At 41.6% G+C, this 22,892-nt stretch overlaps 1 protein-coding gene across 3 annotated transcripts in view; it reads left to right on the forward strand.

The window, feature by feature from the left end:
- Window positions 1–282: 282 nt before the first annotated feature.
- Window positions 283–22,892, forward strand: part of PSME4 (proteasome activator subunit 4) — a 100,866-nt gene continuing 78,256 nt past the window's right edge. Inside the window, exons 1-4 of one of the 3 annotated variants that reach the window (XM_054476177.2) lie at window positions 1,382–1,430; window positions 3,136–3,257; window positions 16,320–16,460; window positions 17,063–17,179. In XM_054476177.2, the coding sequence (XP_054332152.1) occupies window positions 16,420–16,460; window positions 17,063–17,179 (158 nt within the window). In that variant the 5' untranslated portion in view covers window positions 1,382–1,430; window positions 3,136–3,257; window positions 16,320–16,419. Of the gene's footprint in view, window positions 866–1,381; window positions 1,431–3,135; window positions 3,258–16,319; window positions 16,461–17,062; window positions 17,180–22,892 lie in introns of those variants that run through there. The other 2 variants (XM_054476176.2, XM_063649380.1) reach the window with 2 other exon arrangements.

Raw genomic sequence — 22,892 nt, forward strand, 5'->3', positions numbered from 1 at the left:
ATAAGGAGCAAGTGGGTACGTAGGCTTTTCCATAAACCCCTGTAACCCAGAAGCCGGGGCTGCTCGGCTAGGGGGCCCAGGCAGACCTGGCTGCCGCCTGTCGTGGCGACTGGGGCTCCAGTGGGCTGCTGCCAGGAGTGCGCGACCCCTGGAGAAGCAGGACAATAGCTTGGAATTCGGCCTCGTGTTTCCGGTGAGGCAGCCTCGCGCTGGGCCGGTGAGGCCCGGGGTGGGGGCTCCGAGCCAGGCCCACGGCGAGGAAGGCGCAGCCCGCTGGGCTCCAGCTGCCGCCACCACCGCCTCCCCCGACGTCGTCGCTCCGCCCCGCCCCGCCCCGGAAGTGACTTGAGGCCGGTCCGGAACCTCTGGGCCCGGCGGCTGCAGCGTCACCAGCAGAGCCGGTGCGGGGCGGGCAGAGCGGCCACTGCCGCCGCCAACGAACCGGGAACCGCGCGGGGCCCAGCAGCACGCCAGCCAGGGAAGGGGGCCTAGCGATCGGTCCGAGGGTGACGGGCCGCCGGCGGCCGCAGGGCGACGAAGACGCGGAGGAGGCGGAGCCCGGAGAGGGGTGGGGGCCGGGGAGGGTTAGGGTGGGAGGGGGTGGGGGGGTTGTCCCTGGGCTCATGGAGCCGGCGGAGCGGGCGGGAGTCGGAGAGCCCCCGGAGCCGGGCGGGCGTCCCGAGCCGGGCCCGCGGGGCTTCGTCCCGCAGAAGGAGATCGTCTACAACAAGCTGCTGCCCTACGCCGAGCGGCTAGACGCCGAGTCCGACTTGCAGCTGGCCCAGATCAAATGCAACCTGGGCCGGGCCGTGCAGCTCCAAGAGCTGTGGCCCGGGGGCCTCTTCTGGACCAGGAAACTCTCCACGTAAGTGTGCCCGGGCCTGCGGGCCGGGCCGGGGGGAAAGGCTCAGTGAGAGGTGTCGGGGATGGGTGCTCTTTGTCCAGAGGGCTGGACCCTTAGCTCTGTCCTCGCTGGAGCTGTCCCCGAGCGGTGATCCCAGGGTCGTGACAGAGCCTGTGAAGCACTCAAGCCGTCCTCCCTGCCACTTTCCTACGGGACTTCCCGGGTCTTCACCAGCCCTCTACGTCCTCCCCATCTGCTTCTCCCGAAGTGTTCGGGTTGTTGTCTTCCCACCTGGGGGGCCCTGGGGAGCCCAAGGGCCCCGGCCTCGAGGGAGAGAGGTGAGCCTTTCTCAAGGGTCCTCCGTGGACCTTTGCGCATGGGAGAGGCGGGGCAAAGAGGATTTGTCTTTGGGGGAGTTCCTTGACTTGTCTCCCTGCTTCCTCCGGTTCTTCCTTCCCCTCGATCCCCGCCTCTTCGCATCTCCGTTGGCGTCTAGTAACTTTCTGAATGGAAAGAAGACCATAGGGAAACTTACGGGTTTTGCTTTTTTGGGGCCCTCTCAGACCTGGCGGAGTTGATCGAAAAGGTTGGTTTAAAGTCAGACCTCATTCTTGAGCTTAACGTCTTATGTGCACCGTGTTGTTTAAGATCTTAAGGATTGTGTGTTGCTCCTGTTGTGACATTTCTTTTGGAGAGACCTTTAAGATACTGAGGAAAGTAGGGAAGAGCACTGTCAGGATGTCCAGGGCGATATTAGTATCAGGCTTGTATTAATTTTTTGAGTTACTCGGATTAAAAGATTACCTAAATCAGTTTCAGGAGTTCTGTTTGTAAACTAGCTTCAAACTATAGTGTCACTGAAATTAGAAAAAAAAAAAAAACGAGTAAAAATTCAGTAGGGGGAAAAGGTTACATTTACTTGCTGGATGGGCATCTTTACCGTGTCCGAAGAGCTTTTTAAGAAAGAATTTTGCTGTATCTTGTTTGGTTAACTGTACATAAAATCCAGTAACATGGTATGTTCACGCATGTGGGTATGGACGGGTAAACACACAAGACATAACTCACTCATTCAGTGTTTACGCAAATCTGCTGATTGAACTGAGTGATGACTCAGGGTTTTGTAATAGTTTTGTCTATATTCACTGGATGATTCTCATCTGCCAATTATTAAGGGGCCTCTGACAAATTTCTCATTTCCACTTGAGGGGTGGGTGGGACCTTTTTAATTAAAAAGAAGCAAAACTAAAACATGTAATTTGCCCTCTTCAGAGAGTGATCATAAAATGTCAAGGTTAACAGCTCTCCCCTTGACTAGAGTATAAAGAAGTTTTTCGTGTTAGGATCCTTAGGAGAATGGAGGTGAGGGGCGGCAGAAGCAGGAATGCAACAGGGAAAACCACGTTTAGTCAAAAAAGAATATTTTATAAATAGTTACAATCCAAATGCTTTTTCAAGTGAGACTCCTAGGTTTTTGTGTTACTCAGGCACAGTAAAAATAGTCACTTTGTTACAGTAATTCCCCATTTTAATCACTTGGATTAGACTGGCCAGAGAATACCTACTATTTTTGGGGACACAAACAGCTTTTTTTAGTGTACAGTATATAAATATGCCATGGTGCGAAGGCATATCTGCTTTGGATTTATGAACCTAGAATCTACCAAGGCATAGTTAAGCATTGTTTTCTGAAGTATTTATTGTTAACAAGTTTGGTAAATTAGCACTCCGAGTTTTGTTATTGTTTTGGCTTATTAGGTAAAAGTTTTTATCTACAAAGGGCTAAAAATAACAATGGAGCTAATGTTTGGTGTTTAGGGCTGGATTGCAGATAGCTGATGGCTTAATACCCATGAACCCATAACCATTTATAGCTAAATAACCAGCAAGAAATGGTACTGGGTAGAATTTTATTTTGGAATAGTGGTTAGATGCTGGAAACTGATTCTTGGTATTGCACTATGAGACATTTTGAATGCGGTGGGACATGTTGTGATCTTGGGTGTGTTTTTTTCCTAAGCCATGTTAAGGTGACCTGTTTATAGTTGTGCTTGTTGTTTTTTAAGCCTTCTGTGTTGCATAAGTGAACATCTCAATAATGCCAAAACGTGTGACGAAAGCTGAGTGGTGATCATATGTAGTACTTCGTACAATAGAAAGTGGTAATGAAAAGAAAATCTAGTTTCTCCCACTAGCTCTGAGACTGTGGGAAAGTTACTTAATCATATGTTTCAGTATTCTTGTGCGTGAAATGAGGGGATTGGACTAAATAGTTTTTTTTTTTTTTTGAGGTGGAGTCTTTCTTTGTTGCCCAGGCTGGAGTGCAGTGGCGGGATCTTGGCTCACTGCAACCCCTGCCTTTCGGGTTCAAGCGATTCTCCTGCCTCAGCCTCCCAAGTAGGTGGGATTATAGGTGAGTGCCACCACGCCTGGCTACTTTTTTTGTGTTTTTAGTAGAGACAGGGTTTCACTATGTTGGTCAGGCTGGTCTTGAACTCCTGACCTCAAGCAATCTGCCCACCTCAGCCTCCCAAATTGCTCAGATTACATGTGTGAGCCACCGCACCCGGCCTGGACTAAATTCTTGAGAAGCATTTCTACTCTGGTATTCTGCAGTTTTATTTTTTTAATGCTGTCAAGCTTCACATCAGTCATTGTGTGTATCTTTCTACAAGAACTGTTTGAATAATTTGTAAAATACTGGAAACAGTTGCATAGATCAAGTACATTCCTAAAGACCAAAGTGTAAATGCAGTTGAGAGTTACTGGGACTATCTTGCCAATCAGAAATGTGCACCCCTAATCTGGACATCAGAGGTGTGTTCGGGACCAAGTTCTGGTTTGGAAGGTTCTCAGGCTTTACATTTGGTCCCTCTTTTTGACTTTTTTTTTGAGACAATCTCACTCTGTCGCTCAGACTGGAGTGCAGTGGCGCTATCTTGGCTCACTGCAACCTCCACCTCCACCTCCACCTCCCTGGTTCAAACGATTCTCCTGCCTCAGCCTCCTGAGTAGCTGGGATTACAGTTGTGCGCTGCCATGCCTGGCTAATTTTTGCATTTTTAGTAGAGACGGGGTTTCACCATGTTGGCAAGGCTGGTCTCTAACCCAGGTGATCTGCGTGCCTCGGCCTCCCAAAGTGCTGGGATTACAGGCTGAGCCACCACCCCAGCCTTCTTTTTGGCTTTTTTCTTCATTTTTAGTAGTTTCAGTCCATTTAGAAACTTGCAGGTCTGTTTAGCATCTCTGAAGAAAGGTTATTTCTATATTTTTAAATACTTGGCCATGTGATAGAGGCTTTCCTGTACAGACAATTTAAAGTACTAGAACTGTCTGGTCAAGAGAGGTTGTGTGATGTAACACATCACAAGGGAAATTTTTAATAAGGGAGGAAACAAATCAGAGAAGTTGAAACAAATTAGAGAAAGTAGGAACAAATTAATGGTCTTTGGACAATGGCAGACAGCTCATGGACACTGTGAGTGAAATATTGGTAGATAACTTGTATGGCCCATGTAGAGAATGAAGGGAGTTGAAGAAAGGTATTCTTAAAACTTGATTTTGTTACGCCTGTAATCCCAGCACTTTGGGAGGCCGAGGCAGACGGATCATGAGGTCAGGAGTTCGAGACCAGCCTGACCAACATGGTGAAACCCCATCTCTACTAAAATTAAGAAAATTAGCCTGGCATGGTGTTGCATGCCTTTAATCGCAGCTACTCAGGAGGCTGAGGCAGGAGAATCACTTGAATCTGGGAGGTGGAGGTTGCAGTGAGCTGAGCGCCACTCCAGCCTGGGCGACAGAGCGAGACTCCATCTCAAAAACAACAACAACAACAAAAAACCCAAAAAACTTGATTTTGCCCTCTTGCCTTTCTGGACCTTTCATGAGGGGCTGCGGGTGCTCGTTAGAACACCTCAGGTTATCTGTACGTGAGGTGTATCTGGCCTTGCCTCCAACATTATTATCTTTTTTTTTTTTGGAGACAGAGTAGCTGGGATTATAGGCATGTGCCACTACGCCTGGCTAATTTTTTTGTATTCTTAGTAGAGACAGGGTTTCACTATGTTGACCAGGCCAGTCTCAAACTCTTGACCTCAAATGATCTGCCCGCCCCGGCCTCCCAAACTGTTAGGATTATGGGCGTGAGCCACCGTGCCCTGCCTAACATTATTATCCTGGCGAGAATTTAGATTATTAGTGGTTTTTTGAACTTTAAATTTAGTGTAGTGCAGTGTTTTATTTTTTATTTTTATATTTTTTGAGACAGAGTCTCACTCTGTCATCCAGGCTGGAGTGCAGTGGCACAATGTCGGCTCACTGCAGCCTCCGCCTCCCAGGTTCAAGCAACCCTCGTGTCTCTGCCTCCAAGTAGCTGGGATTACAGGTGAGTACCACCACACCTGACCAATATTTGTATTTTTATTAGAGAGGGGGTTTTGCCATGTTGCCCAGGCTGTCTCAAACTCCTGGCCCCAAATGATCCACCCGAGATCTCGGCCTCCCAAAGTGCTGGGATTACAGGCGTGAGCCACCACGTAGTGCCAGTAGTGGAGTGTTAAAAAACCAAATTTTGGCCGGGCGCGGTGGCTCACGCCTGTAATCCCAGTACTTTGGGAGGCTGAAGTGGGTGGATCACAAGGTCAGGAGTTCGAGACCAGCCTGACCAACATGGTGAAACCCCGTCTCTACTGAAAATACAAAAAAAAGTTAGCTGGGTGTGGTGGCGGGTGCCTGTAGTCCCAGCTACTCAGGGGGCTGAGGCAGGAGAATTTCTTGAACCCAGGAGGCGGGAGGCTGGCTGCAGTGAGCCACGATTGCACCACTGCACTCCAGCCTGGGCAACAGAGCAAGACTCCGACTCAAAAAAAAAAAAAACACAACCAAAATTTTAAACTTGAAATTGGATTCCTCAGGCAAATTAAAACCCCACTCATTAAAAAAAAAAAAATACTTCCTTGATAATAGAACTCTTGAAACCTCCTCAGGGCTCCACAACATACTGTTCGAAAAATCACTTGGATGCGCTGGGTATGGCGGCTCACGCCTGTAATCCCAGCACTTTGGGAGGCTGGAATTAGTTGAGGTCAGGAGTTCCTTGGCCAGCATGGTGAAACCCTGTCTCTACTAAAAATACAAAATTTAGCCTGGTGTGGTGGCACTCGCCTGTAGACTGAGGCAGAAGAATCGCTTGAACCTGGGAGGCAGAGGCTGCAGTGAGCCGAGATCGCGCCACTGCACTCCAGTCTAGGTGACAGAGGGAGACTCTTGTCTTTAAAAAAAAAAAAAAAAAAAAAAAATCACTTGGCCTTTCTAGCTCTTTGTTCCTTTTAAACTGGTAACTGGTCTGGAGGAAAGGGCAGGAAAAGGATGGAGAATAAGCGCATGGGTTACTATTTACTACAACTTATCCCATCCGTGATTCGTGTGTGTGTGTGTCTGTCTGTGTGTGTGTGTGTGTGTGTGTGTGTGTTTAAACAGAATTTTGATTTTAGTGAAGTGTGTGGGTTTGGCGTAAGATGAAGCAAATTTAGATTCCTTGTTTGCTACAGTGACATGTTTTGTATTGTTTTATGATTAAGTGACTGTATTATAATGTGAAGTCATTTTAATTGCTAATTAAAACTGTGGCACCCTTTAGAATTGAAAGTACAGTTGTTTTACTATTACAAATATTATGCAGCCTTCCTGGATTGATTATCACAGTTGAAACCACATAATGTATTTGATTAGATTATGTAACCACCAGAAACTTAAGTGTAGTCAAGGTATGAGTTATCAAATACACAAACCTTCTCTTGTGGAAAGTAATAAGTGGCCACAGGAGCACCCACATTCATATCATCCCCGTGTTGGGAAAGAAAAGAAATGCTAACTGCTGAATGTGCATTGTCTGGTATGAGGCACCTAAGAGTATCTAATGTTTGAGTATTGAAATTGAAGTACACTATAAATGCAAGTGGTTTTATTTGTAAATGAATCTTGAAATCTTGACAAGTTACCAAACTCATCAGTGAGAACCAGTTAGAGAGAGTGATAGAAGAGGTTTGTCTTTGTTATTAAGTGATCATTCAAAATGGGAACCAAAATTTCTTCGTAGTGACAAAGTTGATTATCCGTAAGGGGAAAAAAAAAGGAACTGATTTTGGAGAACATGAATTGCTTTGATAAAGTTGTATAATGTAATAGCACAAAAAGACATATTTCATATTTGATTTTTTCAAAAATTTTATTTCTGAGAGCCATTTTAGGTTCACAGCAAAATTGAATGGAAAGTATAGAATTACTGTATACCCTCTGTCTCTACACATGCACACATTAGATTTTTCATGATGCTGTCACACATATACTTTTTTTTCAAAAATATTTGAGGCCCTTACTGTTTTCCAGAGATCTCTCAGTAATTTCTTGAAAACAGCTTGTCAGTTTTCTTTTCACTAATTGGCTATTTCTTCCTGAACATCACTGGCCAATGAGCATATATGTGTTTCTGATTTGTAGTTTTCTAATATTTAAACTCTTTTCATTAAATATTTTTTATTATGAAAAATATCAGATATTCAAAAGACAATATAATGAACCTCATCACCTATCTTCAGTTAATTAACTCATGGCCAGTTATGTTCTTTTCATCATCCCCTTTTCCCATTGTTTTTGAAGTATATTATTTATTCATAAATGTTTCTGGTATATATCTTCAAAAGAAAAGGAATTTTTTTAAAAAAGCAATACCAATACTATTATAAAACCTAAAAAAATTAACATCTGTTATCACTTTGATAAATCTCATGAGGTTCTGCTTCTTTGCCAAATTTGTGATTTTACTACTGAGTTTCCATTTCATTTGCGTTTTTTTTGTCTAAGGTTTACTATAATCAAATCTCATGGACAGAGATCAAGAAAATAGCTCATTAATGAACACTTTCACATTATGACATCTTTCATTTCTGCCTACCTTTGAAGACTTAGACTCAATCCTGGGGTAACAAGTATTCTCTTAAGTTACCTTCATTTAAAAAATGAAGACGCAAGAGGCACATAGGTTAGTGCACAGTCATGGGTTAATACCCATGTGTTAACCCATGTAGTAGAGGCAGACATCAGTCTTCTTTGAACATAATTTTTTGAGTGCATTGCGTGGGCTGGGCACTGGTTTTGGTGTTTGGGATGTATCAGTGCAAGTTTTCTGCCCTCTGGAAGTTCCAGTGTGCTCTTTCTTTTTTTTGTGTGTGTGTTTTTTTTTTGAAGAGACAGTCTTGGTCTGTTACCCAGGCTGGAATCATAGGGAGTGCAATCATACCTCCCTGTTTTAACCTTGAGCTCCTGGGCTTGAGCGATCCTCCCATCTCAGACTCCTGGTTAGCTTGGACTACAGACATTTACCACTACACCAAGCTAATTTTTAAAGTTTTTGTAGAGACAAAGTCTCACTGTGTTGCTTAGGCTGGCCTTAAATTCTTGGGCTCAACTGATCCTCCCACCTTGGCCTCCTGAAAGTGTTGGGAAAGTGTTGGGATTACATGCGTGAGCCACTGCATATGGTATGTGTGCTTTTTTTTTTTTTTTTTTTTTTGAGACTGAGTCTCGCTCTGTTACCCAGGCTGGAGTGCAGTGGCGTGATCTCGGCTCACTGCAGCCTCCACTTGCTGGGTTCAGGTGATTCTCCTGTCTCTGCCTCCTGCGTAGCTGGGGCTACAGGTGCAGCCACCATGCCCGGCTAATTTTTCTGTTTTTAATAGAGATGGGATTTCACCATGTTGGCCAGGTTGGTCTCCATCTCCAGACATCGTGATCTGCCTGCCTCAGCCTCCCAAAGTGCTGAGATTACAGGCGTGAGCCACCGCGCCCAGCCGTGTGCTTTATTCATTGCACATTTTTGTTCCTTTAGGACAGACTGGGCCAGGTGGTAACTCCATCAAAAAAATTGAAGAAAAAGGAATTCTGAATGTATTATTTGAAAAGAAAATCTCATTCTGACCACTGTGTTTTAATGCCTTACTTTGAGGCACTAAGAAAGCCAGTTAGAAAAAAAAAAGTACCGTTTGATGTTCTGAGATCTGAATGTCACTTAAGAATGGTTTTCCCAAGTGTTCTTTCTGCAGTGTTGTAAAATAAAATTGTATTTGAAATACATGTTGTTAATTGAAATGGAGGCAAATTTTTACTGTTTTTTTTTTGGCAAGCTTGTAAATAAGCATATAACTATTTAACTTCTAAGAACTGTTTTTCTTATGGAACCTGGGAATTAACTTTTTTCTGTTAAATGAGACTTACTTTTAGAGAATCCCTTTCGCCCCTGTAAAAAGTAGAGGTTCCTCTTCAAAGACTTTCCTCCCCATCTAATTAGGAATAAATAGTAACTTCTCTTAGAAGCAAAATTTATTCAAAGACCCGTGCTAACATTCTTAAATATCTGCTAGCCGTAATAAAGAAATCAATGTACTTTATGTTCTTAGCTCCCACAATTTAGCCTAAATATTTGCCCTGGCATGCTTATACTGGTCCAAGCAAGCATTAGGTCATAGCCTGTTCCTCTTCCTTATTTGAAGGTGTTTTTATCTTTCTCAGCATTCCACAAGTTACTTCCTCCTTCCTTTGTTCTCTGCCTTTGCCTCTTTTTAAAAGTTCTAAGTTGCTAGCCAATCGGGACAAATACAAAATGTGAGGTCCCTTTCTAGCCAGTGGAAACTGGACACAACAGTAGGGTGGATGCGTCAGATTATAAATGACCCTGTCTCCTTTGTTTGGTGTACTCTCCTGGCAAAACTGCTGGCGAGTGTACCCTTTCTGCAGAAAGTATAAAAATGGCCTTGCTGAAGAAATTAAATTTATGTTCACGTGGTGTTTCTTTACAGCAATGGGGAACGAGCATTTCAAACATCCCCTTTGCCCCCCTTATATTTTAGACAGAGTCTTCTTGCTCTGTCGCCCAGGTTGGAGTGCAATGGCGCTGTCACAGCTCACTGCAAACTCAACCTCCCGGGCTGAAGCAATCTTCTCATCTCAGCCTCTGGAGTAGCTGGGACCACGGGCATGTACCAGCACACCTAGCTAGGTTTTTATTATTTTATTTTTATTTTTGTAGAGACAAGGTCTCACTATGTTGCCACGGCTGGTCGCAAACTCCTGGGTCAAATAATCTTCCCGCCTTGCCCTCCCAAAGTGCTGGGATTACAGGCATAAGCCACTGCACCTAGTGCCTCTTCCCCCCTTTTCAAATACAAAAATCCTAATCTACGTTTCTGTCTAACCTTTGTAGAAAATTAGATCAAAATCTCATTCTCTATGAACACCAAACTGAGAGCATGGTAGTAAAAACGGTAAGCAAAGAACAACAGCAACAGAAAACCCCTACGTTCATTGAGACCTTTATTGGAATGTTAAAAGCAGCACATACTATAAATATTCCCATTTGGAACCTTGAGGTTGACTACTTCTATATTTGGTTTACACTTAACATTTCTTCTCTCTCTTTTTTTGGGACAGAGTCTTGCTCTGTCACTCAGGCTGGAGTGCAATTGTACCATCTCGCCTCACTGCAACCTCTGCCTCCCAGGTTCAAGCGATTCTCCTGCCTCAGCCTCCTGGGTAGCTGGGATTACAGGCATGTGCCACCATGCCCTGCTAGTTTTGTACTTTTAGTAGAGACCGGGTTTCTCCATGTTGGTCAGGCTGGTCCCGAACTCCTGACCTCAGGTGATCCCCCCGCCTTGGCCTCCCAGAGTGCTGGAATTACGGGTATGAGCCACCGCGCCTGGCCAGTCCAGTGGTTTTCAAACCAGGTGATACATATGGGGAACATAAAAAAAAATCAAAAGCAACTGGTACCCAGAGCCCCACTGAAGAACAGTTAAGTTATAGCATCTTTCATGTACATTTATCAGTCTGTCACCATAGCCTTGTGAAGAAAGCCAGATTTTACAGAGATTAAATGACTTCCCCAAGGGACTGACAGAGCAGTTTGAGTTCTTAACAAACTTGTAGAACCATGCTGTTCCTGCTTACTTGGCTACTGGTTGAAATCAATAAATGTTGTATCTGGAGTTGATTATGTTGATAGTTGCAAAGCAAACTGGAATAGAAACATACGACATTTTATTCTGTTAGTTATTTCTCCTTGCCACAGAAATATGCATTCTTGATCTTCTCCTCTAGCTAGAGCTGTCTTCTGTGCCTTTTTTTTTTTTTTTTTTTTTTTTTTTTTTTGAGATGGAGTCTCGTTCTGTTGCCCAGGCTGGAGTACAGTGGCCTGATGTTGGCTCACTGCAACCTCCACCTCCCAAGTTCAAGTGATCCTCCCACCTCAGCCTCCCAAGAAGCTAGGATTACAGGTGCCCGCCACCATGCCCGGCTGATTTTTGTATTTTTGGTAGAGACGGGTTTCGCCATGTTGGCCAGGCTGGTCTTGATCTCTTGACTTCAAGTGATCCGCCTGCCTCAGCCTCCCAAAGTGCTGGGATTACAGGCGTGAGCCACCATGCCTGGCCTCTTATGACTCTTAATTCTGCAGATGGTCAGGTTATTTTGACCTCAGGTTGCCTCTTCAGAGTATAACTTAAGTGATGACAGCTTTCTAAACTTTCAAAGTCAATGACCACTTAATATATGATGACAATTGGGCTAAAAAAATCAATCCACAAAAGTCAGTTAATGCTTTATTTTATTTCACTTTTACATGTTTCGTCTTCCAGGTACTTGGAGTCTCATATCCGACTGTGTTATTTGATTGTGAGTTCTTGGCCGAAAGGAACTATTTGAGTCATTATTGTCTTGTGTGTGTTGTTTGCTCTATAAATGCTTTTTGAATATACAGGTAATTGAAAATAGGGGAGGTGAGTTTATGAAAAAACCTTTCCTCTTATTTGTTCACTCAGTGTTTCTGGCAGTGAGAAACTTTATCTACATTTTTAATATTATATGTAATGATGAAGGACTTAGTCTTGGAATAAAATCACAGTAATTTGTTCCTGATCCCTTAGTTTTCTCTGCTACTTTTACCTCTCTTTTTTGTTGTTTCTATATGGTGAAACCTTGGAAAGAGAAGGAAAAGACTGGAACTGATATAGCTATGGTGAAGTGTTTATTTTGGGTGGGCAGGAGTTGAAGTTACTGCCTGAAATTAATTCAGGGGGTTGTTCAGAGATCTCATGGGTCATGGTAGTTTTCCTTGCTGTAAAATATTTGTTATTTAGCCCTAGCTGTCAGGGATTAAGCAGCTTTTTTTCCCCCTCTTCTTTTTGAGACAGAGTCTCGCTCTGTCACCTAGGCTGTAGTGCAGTGGCATGGTCTCAGCTCACTGTAACCTCTGCCTCCTGGGTTCCAGCAATTCTCCTGCCTCAGCCTCCCAAATAGCTGGGACTATAGGTGCACACCACCTGTACATACAAAATAATTAATAAATAAAAAAATACAATAGTCAGTAAAAAATACAAAATAATTTTTGTATTTTTAGTCGAGATAGGGTTTTGCCATGTTGCCCAGGCTGGCTTCAAACTCCTGGACTCAAGCAATCCACCTGCTCTGGCCTCCCAAAGTGCTAGGATTATAGGTGTGAGCCACCACGCCCAGCTCTTAAGTGGCATTTTAAAAAGTCCTTATTTCTCACCATTTCTTTAAATATATTACATTTTAGTAAAGTTTTAACATGTAATTCGTGCATATTTCTCTTTGAGAAATTTTCTATTAATCTTTTTGTTGGTAATTTGAATGGAACAATCTTCCCTCAACACTGTTACTTTTTATCTGGATGCTATACAGGAAGTGTCCTGACTTTTTTTTTTTAAATATGTATTCAGTAGATTTTAAAGTTTAGTCTAAAAGTGTTTTTTTTTTAAAGTTGTTTCAGATGTTTTAGGTGTAATCATAGCATTCACACCATACTTTGAGTTCCACCTTTCCTGAAGTAATTACCCTAATTTTTGTTACCTATTCTTTTGATCTAGATTCAGAATAATGCTGAATCATAATGGTAAGAATAGTCATTATTGTCCTGAATCTGACTTTAAAGGAAGTGCCTCTTGGGGGAGGAATGCCTTAAAGTCTGATATTGACTGTTGAATTAAGACTCGTGTGTGTTTTCAAATGGATTTGGTTTCTCTTGGTTATAATCCCATTAGTATTTTCTGATTTACATTGTATCGTAATCAGATTGTTTGGCCAGAATGATGTCTGTGTGTTAAAATTAAGTGAGGGTTTTTTTTGTGGCTTAGTTTATGATAAGTTTTTTTTGAGATGGAGTCTCACTCTGTGGCCCAGCCTGGAGTGCAGTGACGCTATCTCAGCTCACTGCAATCTCCGCCTCCTGGGTTTAAGCAGTTCTCCCACCTCAGCCTCCTGAGTAGCTGGGATTACAGGTGCATGCCACCATGCCCAGCTAATTTTTTTTTTTTTTTCAGACGGAGTCCCTCTCTGTCGCCCAGGCTGGAGTGCAGTGGCGCGATCTTGGGATTACAGGCGTGTAGTAGAGACAAAGTTTTACCATATTGGCCAGGCTGGTCTCGAACTCCTAACCTCACGTGATCTGCCCACCTCGGCCTCCCGAAGTGCTGGGATTACAGGCGTGAGCCACCATGCCTGGCTGGCATCTGGAATCTTGACAAGGCCTGAAGCAGCCACTGAAAGCAGGGAATTTTTCTTTGATGTCTTCTGTCTTTATCTTAAAAATGTGTTCCAGTTTTTAGGGAGATGTTTGTTTTCATTTAAAATAACATTTTAATGATTCTAGCTTTTGCTCCTAAATTTAGAGTGAAATTGAGGGAGGCATCAGAAGGCTGTATCATTATGCTTTTTGAACAGCCCAAAATAATAATATCTTTGGGTGTAGGATCTTTTGTCTTCACTAATCTATGTGCATTACCATTTTAGGGTGTTTAAGAAACTTTCATAATAATAATGTTGAGTATCCCTTATTTGAAATTCTGGGACCAGAAATGTTTAGGATTTTGGATTTTTTGAGGTTTTGTAATATCTGCATTATGTTCTTACCTATTGAGCATCTCAAATCCAAAAATTAGAAATTGGAAAACTCCATGAGCATTTCCTTTGAGTGTCACGTTGTTGGCTCAAAAAGTTTTGGATTTTGGAGGGTTTTGGATTTTCGGATTAAAGGTATTCAACCTGTACTGGCAGAGCCAAAACAAGATCTCAGGTCTCATTGCTCCTCTCTCTATATTTGCTGGTCTCATAGTACTAATGTGACATCATGGGATTATACCTTGAAACGACAGAAAAGAGCTGAATAAATTCAGACCAGCTTGAGAAAATAAAAATGATTTAGTGAATCAAGAATTTTGAAGAATTTCTGGAAGATAAAAAAAGCAGTTAGATGCCCTAACTTTAGAAATTAAATGTAAGTGCTGGGCGCAGTGGCTCACGCCTGTAATCCCAGCACTTTGGGAGGCCAAGGCAGGGGGGATCACAAGGTCAGGAGTTTGAGACCAGCCTGGCCAACATGGTGAAACCCCATCTATACTAAAAATACAAAAATTAGCCGGGCATGGTGTTGGGTGCCTGTAATCCCAGCTACTGGGGAGGCTGAGGCAGGAGAATTGCTTGAATCCAGGAGGCAGAGGTTGCAGTGAGCCGAGATCGGGCCCCTGTACTCCAGCCTGGGTGACAGAGCAAGACTCTGTCTTGGGGGGCAAAAAAAAAAAAAGAAGTTCAATGTAAGTTTAATTTGATCTCAGGTACTAGGGGAGTGTTAAAGATCTTACGAGGAATACTAATGCTCTTTTCCCCGTTGACTTACGTATTTAATAAAATGACCCTCCTCCAAGAGTTTTATGATTTTAAGTATACAGTAATTTATTTGGATCAGTTACTTCTGAATTCTTAAATATACTCTGATTTGTTGTTCTTGGGTTTTGGGACACCTTTTTCTTTTCTTTTTCTTTTTCTTTTTCTTTTTTTTTTTTTTTTTCTTGTTGCCCAGGCTGGAGTGCAATGGTGTGATCTTGGCTCACCGCAACCTCTGCCTCCCAGGTTCAAGCGATTCTCCTGCCTCAGCCTCCCTAATAGCTGGGATTACAGGCATGTGCCACCACGCCCGGCTAATTTTGTATTTTTAGTAGAGACGAGGTTTCTCCATGTTGGTCAGGCTGGTCTCAGACTCCTGACCTCAGGTGATCCGCCCACGTCGGCCTCCCAAAGTGCTGGGACTATAGGCGTGAGCCACTGCGCCTGGCCATTGGGACACCTTTTTCTTAAATTTGCTTAAAGTTAATGCTTTTGATTACATTGTTTATAGTTAGAAATTAAAAATGTAATTTTGGAAAAAATATTAAATTATTTTTGGTAGTAACCTAATTGTATTATAATTATGTTAACTGTTAGAAACAAATAGTACAAGTTATGTAATTTGTTTACAATACGAGAGCAGTGTTTTAATTGGTCATTAGATGTTGATGATAACTCAGTTACCATAAGATACTTATTTGGCAATCTCTTTCTTTTTTTTTTTGAAGACAAGGTCTCACTCTGTCGCCTAGGCTAGATGGAGCATAGTGGCGCCATCACAGCTCACTGCCCCCTTGACTTCCTGGGCTCCAGTGATCCTCCCACCTCAGCCCCCGACCCGAGTAGCTGGGACCACAGGCGCACGCCATCATGCCTGGCTAATATTTTGTATTTGTCGTAGAGATTGGGTTTTGCCATGTTGCCCAGGCTGGTCTTGAACTCCTGGGTTCAAGCGATCCTCCTGCTTTAGCCTCTCAAAGTGCTGGGATAACAGGCATGAGCTACTTTGCCTGGCCTGGTAATCTCTTGATTGAAGTATAGAACAATTCTTTACTGCATAATAGTGAGAATAGATATAAAATACTTAACCATCAAAGACATTTGAAATTGTTACCACACCTGTTTTAAAAACTTGTCATTAAAAATAAATATCAAGTTTATCTTAAGTTTTAACTGTACAATACAGTATTGTTAACCATATATACATTGTTGTACAACTTTTTTTATTTTACTTGACTGAAACTATACCCATTGAATAACAGCTCTCCATTTCCCGCTCCTCCCAACCCCTGGCAGCAAGTATTCTACTTTCTGTTTCTATGAATTTGATTACTTTAGATACCTACACAGTATTTGTCTTTTGTGACTGGCTTATTTCACTTAAGGTTCATACATGCTGTAGCTTATGACTGGATTTCCTTCTTTTTTAAGACTGAATTATCCTCATCCACTGGTTCTAGCTGAAGTATGATGGGATCATTCTTCCTGGCAAATAAATTCCTGTTTTCTATCCAGAAAACCAATAAAAAGTTTTCCATGAAATGTTAAAAAAAAAAAGACAGTAATCCATTGTGTTGTATATGCCACATTTTCCTTATCCATTCTTCCTTCTGTGGCCATTCAGGTTGCATCTACGTCTTGGCTTCTATGGATAATGCTGCATTGAACATGGGCATTATCCATAATAGGGCATTGAACGTCATACCTATTTTTAAAGGGTATATCTATTTTTCTCTTGCAGATATATTCGACTTTATGGGAGAAAATTTAGCAAAGAAGATCATGTTCTTTTTATTAAGTTATTGTATGAGCTGGTATCAATTCCAAAACTGGAAATCAGCATGATGCAGGGATTTGCCCGCCTTTTGATCAACTTGTTAAAGTAAGTCTATTTCCAGAGGTTTCTGTTAAGGTTTGTTTGTTTCTTCAGGGTTTTAGGGAATGAGGACTAAGTGCTTTTGGTAAGAAGACCGAGTTTCAAATTGCCAATTTGGAAAATGATTGCAAAAAAATTATCTTAATTTTCATCAAATGTGTTAATTAACCTTTTAGTTAAAATTCCATCTCTTCCATGACATGGTCTCTTCTCTAGCACCCATTAAACTTCCCCTTTTATAGGTTAAGTCCCTTGAGAAGACAAGACAAAGATCATAGATTCTTTTGCTTACCCTGAAGCATCCAACTCAATGCTGGAAACATTAAATATTCCATAGTGTGGGAAAACATGAAATTCATCTACAATAATGGTGACACACATTTAAATGCCCTCTTTTATCTGGTGCTCTTTGAGGTTTGAGCAGCAGCAAGAATCGGGTGCATTATTCTTCTTAATACTATGTTCTGCTAGTGAGTGGCCGTGGGTGGGGAAAAGCAAAACCCACTGTGATGAGCAGCAATGTTTAACTGTCCCTGTGTAGTATTTGTGGTATACACACATCTGTGCACATATGTGTACATAGGTATTTATTTTATTTTACTTTTTAGGAAAAAGGAACTTCTTTCAAGAGATGATTTGGAGTTACCCTGGAGACCACTTTATGACATGGTAGAAAGAATATTGTATTCCAAGACAGAGCACCTAGGATTAAATTGGTTTCCTAAGTAAGTGTTTCCATTTAAAGCACTTATTTGGGAGTACTTGGGGTTTTTTAGGGGGGTGATCATGATTGAAAAATATTGGGTTGTTTGAAAGAAACAAGCAGATATTTTAATGTGCCTATTTCTGTGTAATTTGACTCCTGAAACAATTCATTGCCCTCTATAAACTGTATCTGAGGCTGCATCTCTCTTGCAGATCATTGACTTCTTGCACCTACATCCTGCCTCTTTGAGACCTAATTTTTGGTTTTATATTTTATTCTGAGTTTATATAATAAAATATCATCTGCCCTTTTTTGGTTAATAGTGATTTCATACTAGACTGACAGGTATCATTTCTGTCCAGTTGTGGTCTAGCTTTAAATTTTCTCAGTTTTAGCATGTTTGGCTTATCATTCTTTTTTTTTTTTTTCTGAGACGGTGTTTCACTCTGTCGCTCAGGCTGGAGTGCAGTGGTGCGATCTCAGCTCACTGCAACCTCCACTTCCCGGGTTCAAGTGATTCTTGTGCCTCAGCCTCCCGAGCAGCTGGGATTACAGGCATGCACCACCACACCCAGCTAATGTTTGTATTTTTAGTAGAGATGGGGTTTAGTCGCCATGTTGGCCAGGCTGGTCTCGAACTCCTGACCTTAGGTGATCTGCCTGCCTTGGCCTCCCAAAGTCCTGGGATTATAGGCATGAGCCACCACGCCCGGCCTCTTCAGTGTTTTTGTTTGTTTGTTTTGTTTTGAGATGGAGTCTCCCTCTGTCGCCCAGGGTGGAGTGCAGTGGTGCGATAGCTCACTGCAAGCTCCACCTCCTGGGTTCATGCCATTCTCCTGCCTCAGCCACCCAAGTAGCTGGGACTACAGGCGCCTGCCACCACGCCCGGCTAATTTTTTGTTTTTAGTAGAGATGGGGTTTCACCATGTTAGCCAGGATGGTCTCGATCTCCTGACCTCGTGATCTGCCCACCTTGGCCTCCCAAAGTGCTGGGATTACAGGCGTGAGCCACCGCACCCAGCCGCCTCTTCAGTTTTTAATAGCTAGCTGTTTGCTCTCATTGTCTAGAGTCATTTGTCATATGCTTATGGAGTCTCGCTCTGTTGCCCAGGCTGGAGTGCAGTGGCATGATCTCGGCTCACTGCAAGCTCCGCCTCCCAGGTTCGCGCCATTCTCCTGCCTCAGCCTCCCAAGTAGCTGGGACTACAGGTGCCCACCACCACGCCTGGCTAATTTTTTTGTGTTTTTAGTAGAGACGGTGTTTCACCATGTTAGCCAAGATGGTCTCTATCTCTTGACCTCATGATCCCCCTGCCTCAGCCTCCCAAAGTGCTGGGGTTACAGGTGTGAGCCACCACACCCAGCCTATATACTCATTTCTTGAAGAGCACCATTCTCTATGCCTGTATTAATTTCCTTTTTCTTTTTTATAAATTAAGTCTTTAAAGACTTCTGTGGTTTTCTCTCTCAGTCTTAGGCATGTCTACATTATTTCATTATGTCTTGTTAAATTCATTTAATCTATGATTAACCCTCAGCCTTTACTTAGGTCAACAGTCTTTGTCCCTTACCATAGAATTTTTTGAAAATGAGTGCAGATGGCAAATGTGAAATGGTGTAAGTGGAAGAGGTAAAACATGATCTTCAGCTTAGGTCCTAATTGGTTTTTGGACAGTTTTGGACAAGTAAGGTGGTTAGAAGTCATTTATTTCATGAAAGTTTCATGTGTTAAAACAAGGAAATATCTCAACCATAAAAATAGCAAATTTTATCATGAAATAGAATAGTGCATTGTGCAAATATGCTTTTACCAATATTTGTTAGGTTTTTCTCCCTCCCTCCCTCCCTTCCTCTCTCCATTCCTTCCTTCCTTCCTTCCTTTTTCAGGGTTGCTCTGTTGCCTAGGCTGGAGTGCAGTGGCAAGATCTTGCATCACCACAGTCTTGACCTCCTGGGCTCAAGCAGTCTTCCCGCCTCAGCCTCCTGAGAAGCTGGGACCACAGGCATGTGCCACCATGCCCGGCTAATTTTTAAAATTTTTTATTTCTAGAGACAGGGTCTCACTTTGTTGCCCAACCTGGTCTTGAATTCCTGGGCTCAAGTGATCCTCCCGCCTTGGCCTCTCAAAGTGCTGGGATTACAGGCATGAGCCACTACACCCGGCCCCAGTATTTGTTAAGAAAACTCAAAATTGAATACAAAAGCTTTGTTTGTAAATATTCCTTTTGGGTGTTATTTTTGCCACAGGGACCATGACCTATGCTGGTTTGACTGAGTCTTCTTTAAATAAGAGGTCAGGGAATTTCTTACTGGCTTCACCATTTCAGATGAGATTGGGCATATTCAGGGTGGTATGGCCATAGACATGCTTCACCATTTCATAGATCTCAGGGACCTTTGAACTGTGTTCAGATCAGTTATCCTTCTGAGATTTTTCTTGCTGATAATTTTGGCTGCTTCTGAAAGTATTTTGTAAATGAAAGGAGGAGGTAAGGCAGTTTCTTCAGTGATACCCTGTTCTTCAATATGCCTTCTTACTTGCTGCTTCATAACCAAGCATCCTACTTTCCTGCCTTAAGGGTCTACCTTTGCAAAGGCACACGCTGCTTTTAAAGTCCTGTGTGGTCATTAATAAATATCTATGGCTTTCCTCTTCAGTTATAAGAGCTGTTTGTCTGGAAATTTTCTATTAGTATTGGTCAGTCAGTGCTTATTGATTATGTTTACCATGTCTCTTCCTAAAGTGTCACATCATCCTTGTCCTTAAAAGTTTTACCATGGCTGTTCTTGATCTTTTGAAGAGATGTTGTGACTCAAACACAGCACTGACTCTCAACTCTTAACAAACTCAGCATTTCATTTTGTGGTTGTAATTATTCTAAAATAAAATTTATAAATCATATAACCTACCTATACTCATTACCTACACTGTGACAATTTTGAGTTTTTTCATCTTAGATATATTCTGCCACATTTTGAAACAGTTTTGTCAGCTGACTACATGTGTTCATACTATTTTTAGAATGCTATTTTTATAATCAAAAGTGAAAGATTGCTTAATTTAACTGTCTTTCAAATTTTAAACTCATGTGCCTTGTGTTTTTGTCCTTATTGAAATCACTGCTTAGAGTGGCATGTATTTCAACATGATTTTAAAAGCTAGTCTATTGTTTGAAGCAAAGATTATCAAGTTTCCTCTCTTCCCTTCCTCTTTACCTTTCCCATCCTCTCTCCATCCCCTTTCCTGTCCTTGTTTCCCTCTTTTCTTCTCTTCCTTCCTCCTTCTAGCTTTCTGTCTGTCTTTTTGCCTCTAGGGCAAAAGACCCTTTTTAGTCTCTCTATCCTCATCTCAGTCTACTTTCTACTGGAGAAACAATTGGTAGTGTTTTTTATTCAATAGAAGAAGTAAAATTGGAAAGGAGCTGAGTGTGAACTAATTGTTAGCGATATAAGAATTATTATTTACTTTATAAATGAAGCTTTTGAATCTTACGGACATGGTTTTATTTTATAAAACAGTGTCCCATACATTACTTTGAGTAGCATATTGCAAGTTATAGTATAGGCAATACACTAATGGTGTTGCTACTAACAAAATGCGGGAGAATTATGCATAGATATGCTTTTACAAATGGGCACAAACAATTCATATTTCAATTGCTATGTGTATAAATTTGTTTATTTAGTATTACCACTAATTTGGTTTTTGTGGGTGGTAGTAAAGGTTTTCATATTTGCATCATGAGTAGCTTGGGCCTACATAACTTGTTTACTACTTTTTAAAATTTATTTTTAAAAGTATCTATTCTCTTTTAAATGTATTATTCTAAGGGTATGATATAGTATTATATTTTCATTTTTTTCATATTAATCTGCCTCTGGAGAACCAATTTGATATTTTCTTTTTCTGGTATTTGTTTATGGCATTTGTTTCTCTATTGATTTATTAAAGAGCTATTTGAATTGGTGCTCTTTAAGATACAGTTAAATCCTTTGTCCTCAGTTCCCCACACTCACCACATGGAAATGACATTTTCCAGACCTCTGTTTGGGGTTTCTTGGCACATGTGGCCATACTTAGGAGTTTAAATTGCTACCAGCAGCTCACGGATGATCTCTAGCTACAAAATTTAAACGATAATCAAATGGTGAGAAAAATTTCTCCTAAAACCTGTTGAAATTTAAAAGATTTTATGGTTGTAAACCATGATTATTAATATGATATTTATAATTATTTTTAATGTAGTATTTGAAGAACATCCTATTTATTTTAAAAATATTATTTTATTTGGAAAGTTAAAATTTTAACAAAATTTGGCCGGGCACTTAAAAACACAAAAATTAGCCTGGTGTGACTGCGCATGCCTGTAATCCCAGCTACCCAGGAGGCTGAGGCAGGAGAATCGCTGAAACCCAGGAGGCAGAGGCTGCATTGAGCCAAGATCATCCCACTGCACTCCAGCCTGGGTGACAGAGCCAGACTGTCATCTCAAAAAAAAAAATTTACCAGATTTTATTAATGATTTTGATAGTGTGTCTCACAAAAGTTGTTTCTGTGCTACAATGTTCTTTCTTTAAAAACTGATCTTTTAAAAGCAATTTTTAAAAATACTTAGTTTAAGTTCAAGTTGATCAGGCTTATTGTCATTTAAAACAATTATGCATGTTGTTTTTACATGAATGGTAAGGATTATTATAATTTCCTAACACTTACCATAAAGGTATACTTTTTAAAAGTTATTTTAATGAAAAGTCAATGTTAACGTGCATCAGCAAGGAAAATGCTATACTTATTATTTATACTTTTTTTTTTTTTGAGACGGAGTTTTTTTTGCTCTTGTTGCCCAGGCTGGAGTGCACTGGCACAATCTGGACTCACCGCAACCTCCGCCTCCCGGGTTCAAGCGATTCTCCTGCCTCAGTCTCCTGAGTAGCTGGGATTACAGGTGTGCGCCATCACACCCAGCTAATTTTTTGTATTTTTAGTAGAGATGGGGTTTCATCATGTTGGCCAGGCTGGTCTCGAACTCTGAACCTCAAGTGATCCACCCGCCTCGGCCTCCCAAAGTGCTGGGATTACAGGCGTGAGCCACTGTGCCTGGCCTATTTATACCTTTTTTTATGGTGAAATTATCTTGGCCCTAATTTTGAGTGAAGTGGCTATGAAAAATGACTACTTACTAGTTTAACTGAGCAATATTAGGTTTTGAAGATTAGATATGAGGTGGATAATGTCTAACTAATTTACGGTGGATTTGTTTGGGTTTAGAGAAGGCAAGTAAAACTGACTTCTAGATGAAGTGTTTGGCACAGGTTTAAGAAAAACAAATACTGTATAAACAGTTACCATTAAATTATAAAGGGATGAAGGCAGATATATACAGAATAGTCCATCATTACAGTTAACCAGTTCATTTATGAAAAAGCAAATATTATTCTGAAGTTAAATTTTAGTTCAAGAACTGTCAAGTGAAGCTGCAAGTACTTCTGGCTATGAGCAGTCTAGTTTACTCTCATCTTGAAGATATCATTTGCTATACTTTTCCCTGGTTTAGAAGTGAATATTGTCCTGATAGAACCAAGGAGGCAGGAGGCATAAATCTCCAAGTTTATATGAGTTCACTCTCTCAGTAACTGGAGGCGAAGACTATTGGTTTTCCTCAGGCTTATCTGCTAATATTTGACATTTACTTTGTTAATGGCATCATAAGGAAATCGAAGTCCAGAGAGGA

The sequence above is a fragment of the Pongo pygmaeus genome, chromosome 12, assembly GCF_028885625.2.
Source record: "Pongo pygmaeus isolate AG05252 chromosome 12, NHGRI_mPonPyg2-v2.0_pri, whole genome shotgun sequence".
NCBI lineage: Eukaryota > Metazoa > Chordata > Mammalia > Primates > Hominidae > Pongo > Pongo pygmaeus.